The 5,001-nt window shown below is 41.8% G+C and overlaps 1 protein-coding gene across 3 annotated transcripts in view; it reads right to left on the reverse strand.

Moving 5' to 3' along the window:
- ATG13 (autophagy related 13) overlaps positions 1 to 5,001 on the reverse strand; it is a 14,619-nt gene that overhangs the window by 3,281 nt on the left and 6,337 nt on the right. The window contains exons 10-13 of one of the 3 annotated variants that reach the window (XM_010133465.1): positions 2,989 to 3,087; positions 2,618 to 2,728; positions 1,377 to 1,510; positions 136 to 253 (exon numbers count right to left, since the gene is read on the reverse strand). In XM_010133465.1, coding sequence (XP_010131767.1) covers positions 136 to 253; positions 1,377 to 1,510; positions 2,618 to 2,728; positions 2,989 to 3,087 — 462 coding nt within the window. The remainder of the gene's footprint in view (positions 1 to 135; positions 254 to 1,376; positions 1,511 to 2,617; positions 2,729 to 2,988; positions 3,088 to 5,001) is intronic. The other 2 variants (XM_010133466.1, XM_010133467.1) reach the window with 2 other exon arrangements.

The following is a 5,001-nucleotide window of genomic DNA, read 5'->3' on the forward strand; positions in this document are numbered from 1 at the left end:
TGCAGCAAGGAGGAATACACACTCTCAGCCTCTGAGGCTGCCCTGGCATTGTGGTGCTTTTTACTTCTCTGTGCAGGAACAGATAGGAGAAGCAGGGTATTATGGTGCCCTCTGAGAAGATCTACTGCTAGTTACCTGATTAATAGGTTTGTTGACAAAAGCTCCCACCTTCCGGATAAAGACGGTTTCTAAAAGGTCATGCGGGGAGCCACACTTCCCTTCACTGCCGTTTGACACTGTTTCTGTATCCTCGCTGGGGGAGAAAAATAGACTAGTTAGTAACTCCCAGCACAAACAACATAGATAAATCACATTCTTTACAGGACTCCTTCAAATTTTCTGGGTTTACTCCTAGTATTGGAAGGACAACAGAAATCTCTGTCCTTATACCACACCTTCCTCCTCAGTCATGTGCACAAAAGGGAAGTGGGACGTGTAGAATCAGGTTTTTGTTTAAAGCTGGAGGAAAACTAACTATTTCAATGTTAAGTTGCTGCCAAATGAAATAGACATTTATTTTTGGAGATGGACTTTTAAGTTCAGAATGTGCATGTTCACAGGAATTCCTGTTCATTATTTTTTCAGTAATACAGTAGTCACAGATCTGTCAAGAGGTGAGGACAAGAGCCATCACAACAGCCACTGCCAGTATGATTAATTCACTGCATAGTTATTAGTTATTTCTATGACGTTTGTTTTCCTACTACAAGTATTCAGAACTTTAAAACAAAAAAAGAAAAATGGTTGAGTCTTCTGGCAAGAGGACTAGTTAGATAGCACACCCCGGAAAGTGCTAGTGCAATTATGATTTTTCATTTTCTCGTAGCAAAATCTCTGCTTAAGATATTTGACTCAGAAGTATGTGATCCCAAAAGACGCTTCACAAGAAGTAAATATGGTGGCCAAAGAAAGGAAGGGTTTATTAGCTGAGAGAGAGGTGATTTGTGCCTAAAGTTTCTTAAAATAGTGAACAGATTTGCAGTAACTACAGCTGGTTTTGGAAACAATTCATTTAAAGTCCCTGGAGAATTTAAGACTCACTTCTTTATCTCACGCACTTTATCTCGTTGCTTTAAAATCAGCAAGAACAATAGAGAGATTTAAAAAAGGTAAAATTGACAATAAAGTTAAAGTTGACATAACAGAAGTTGCAAGGATGTTACAGTGACTAGCGGGTGTAAGTAGATGGACAAGATCATTCTTTGGAGAAAGGCTGAAAAAAGCCTGAATTACAGAAAGCTACTAGTTGTTTTAGGAGATGCAAAGAAAATAGTTATGCCAGAAACAATAGATAAAAACAGGAAAACAAAAAGTTGTGTCTTAACAGGATTATACATTGGCTAGCACAAGTGGTGGATCATCTAAAACCAACCTACCTACTAGAAGGAGTAGCTGCTGAGTAGTGGACTCCATCCAGCACGGTGTACATCCTCTCTCGGTCAGGTTGAGTGCCGTGTGCTGGCTGGCTAGGAATTGGGGGAACTCCCCCCTCTTTGCCTAGACCAATCAACTGAGATGGAGAGGAACAGTCAAGTTAGAGATCTCAATATCAGGCCAACACCACAGTGCAATACAGAACAAATTCCATCATATTGGGACTAAGTTGTCCCAATATGACTGGGCATACGACTGGGCTCTAGCCCCTATGAGTCTGACTGAGGAGTCAAACCGAAAGTGATCATAACAATACACTCTTTTATTCCCCTCCAGCTCCATGCCTCTCCACTTTAGGTGTGGTTTAACACAGCAGAGCGCTCTGGCCATAGGTCTTCTGCTTCAAGGACAGCGGGGAAGAAAAATAAAATCATATCCACTTGCTATGTATGACCTCATTGCTTGCTCTACAGCTTCCTGAGAAGAGGAAGTGAGAAGGGAGGTGCTGATCTCTTCTCCCTAGCATCCAGTGACAGGATGCATGGGGAATGGTTCAGAGCTGCACCAGGGTAGGTTTAGACATTAGGAACCATTTCTTTACTGAGAGGGTGGTCAAACACTGGAACAGGCTTCCTAGAAAGGTGGACAAAGCTCCAAGCCTGTCAGTGTTTAAAGGCATTTGGACAACACCCTTAATAACACGTTTTAACTTCTATTCAGCCCTAAATTGGTGAGGCAGTTAGACTAGATTGTAGGTCCTTTCCAACTGAAATAATCTATTCTATTCTACCACCACTGCTACTGCCAAAACTGTTGTAGCAGCAATGTCACAGGCAGAAAAAGACTTCTGTTAACTTTGCTTATTTGATGGTGAACGGATGCACATGCCAATATGGACTAGGCTACAGTGTGTGTCTAAGCCATAGTGCTGTCCTTGGACAGCTACAGGGGTAGCAGCTTTGTAAGACGGCCGAAATTTGGAATTAGTGACATGCAGGTGCAGGTCAACAGGTGTGGTGCCTCCTCTTTGGGTGTAGTTTTTCTACATGACCCCTACCTCAGTAAAGTCGGAGATGCTGAGGAGCCAGTTCCCAGCTCCTGTGCAAGTTGTGCTGTCTCTGTATTTACATTACATTCTTTTCATTCCTGACAGAGAGGATACCAACGCATGCACTAGTTTCAAGGCCTCTCTCAGATGTACAAATGACGCAAATGGTTGCAATACCAGCTACGCTTGTTCTACCTGATGAGGGTGTGCAGCATTCAAGCCACCAGCAAAGAGTACAGGATACCCCACGTCAGCTGATCCAGCTCCCAGGGTAGCAGGCTGATAGAAAAGACGAGAGCTGGAAAGCTAAGAAAGAAAAGAAGAAAACCAAAGGGCAAAGGGAAACAAGAGAGAGGAAGGGGAATGCCACACAGGCTGAATAATCATCAGTCACTAAATAAGGAATTTAAGCAGCCAGTCTCCATAACATGCCTGGCCCATTTTGGGTTCACCATCCCTCTCCATGCACAAACATTCCATGATGTCAAATTTGTACTTGCCTGTATTTGTTCTGTCATGACAGAACTACATCTGGCCATGTATAGCATATTCTATTGACAACTCACTTGATGTGAAATGGCCAGTCCCATCACTGGGACCTTCAAGGTGTCCGTCACCACAGGAGAAGGGGTCTGAAAATGTGCCTTTGTTACAGTAAAAACACACTGTACCCAGACACAGACACAGAGAGGAAACAAAGAAAAGAGAAAGAGGGGGAGAGAAGGACTTCAGAGAAGAACTATGAAGAGTTGGAATAACTGAATGCTAGTGAAGAGGTTTTGGCTTCAGCAGCCACACCTACACATATAGCAGGAGTCCTGTATTGCCAGAAGCACGTTTATTTTGTAAAGATTTAACTGTTTTCCAATTTCAGTGAACTACTCAACACAGGTTATATTTTTCACTCCAGTGAACGCTGACAGCAAGTAACTGCCAGAGACTCTGTTCCACAGCTAATTAGAACTGGTACCAGTCAGTTAGGAGGGAGAAGGCTGAGCCAGAAAAAGCCTGAATCAGGAAAAGCTCAAGAACAATCTTTTTTCATAATGTACAAATGACATGTATTTCAATAATCTCCACACATACATACTCCTAATCTTACAGCATTCTGAGCAATCATATCTTGGCAGGTGTGTGCTGCACCCTTAGAGCAAAGGGAACCCTAACTAAGATACAACTCAAACATATTTGTGTGAAGAGAGAACTCCGTCAACAGCAGTGATGCTCCAGAAGTAAACACTGTCTAATAGAGGGTGCTAATGCATAAAGAGGAATCCAAACCTGGTCCAGTCCCGTAAGTTCTCCCAGTCATTTGCCTACCAACAATTTTCGGGTTTAGGAAAACTTCATTTCTGGGTATTACCCATGGCCAGGCTTCTGAATTTTGGGCTACTCCACACCACACACAGGCTGCTATGCAAGCTCACAGGGAGAAGGGAACACCTATTCCTTTGTGTCATGCAGGTTAGGCCTTATCTCTACTCAGACACAGACAGATCTGTCTACTCTACGCAGACAGATTTGGACAATTTGTCTACAGAATCACAACGTTCCCAGTATCTTCCTACCCATTAAGTTGTAAATACAAAGCTGCAGGAAGAATTAAACGTTTTTTCCCCCCTCTAATTTACCTCAGCGACCACTCTGCCAAGACAACCTTACAATTCTAACTGTGGCAACAAAGACTGGCAGGTCTGCTTTGTAAGTGCGTGCACAGCGTATGGCAACTATGAGCCACAGAAAAAAGTAAGATTGTAGCCTCATAGTTAATGTGAATCTTCAAGGTTCATTTGGTTTCACAAAGCTTTTCACCCTCAATGACAGCAAAGCTTCAGGACCCCTGAAAAAATGTCAACTTTGATGTATTTGCGTACGCTATTACTGTTAAGTAACACTGGCATGAGCAAGCCAGTGGAAATTTCCCTATAGAATCTTTTTAATATAACCTATTTTGTGAAAAAGCAGAACACAGCTTGGCCACAAACTCATCTGCGCTGTGCGTTTCAGAGTAAGAAAACCTTTATTGCATCAGACTTAACCATGAGTGCTGGCTGATTAGTTGCTTGATGCCCTGTCACCCAAAATCCACTTGGCACAGAAACGCTTCTTAAGAAAAGCTCATTTCTAGCTCATCCATACAGTAGAACACATTCTGCTAAACCACTAATACCAAATTCTCTGAAACAGTGAAAAGACCCATAGCAAATTCTTTCAGTTTGGAACAGCATTCCAATTATTCTTCATTTTATGTTTCACGTTGACAGCAAAAGAGATTTGGAGTTGTTAGATTGTCTTTAAAGATCAGTGGAGCCATCTGCTTGGCTGGACAACAAGGCAGTACATTTACGAATATTTAAAGCTATAGGACAACTGCAAATACGGCCTAGTTTTCAAAATACAGAATTGTGGACAGTAAGAGAAGGAGGAATTGGAGTTTAGTTTTTTTTTTTGATATTCAGAAGGAAACCATTATCTATTTATTTTAAAATTGAAATTTAAATGAAATTTGCATGGATAGGTGGAAGTATTAAGTCCCTAGTTCAATACTATGACAAAATTTGTTTGCTGATACTTATTCC

Source organism: Buceros rhinoceros, unplaced genomic scaffold (genome assembly GCF_000710305.1).
Source record: "Buceros rhinoceros silvestris isolate BGI_N320 unplaced genomic scaffold, ASM71030v1 scaffold28203, whole genome shotgun sequence".
Lineage (NCBI taxonomy): Eukaryota > Metazoa > Chordata > Aves > Bucerotiformes > Bucerotidae > Buceros > Buceros rhinoceros.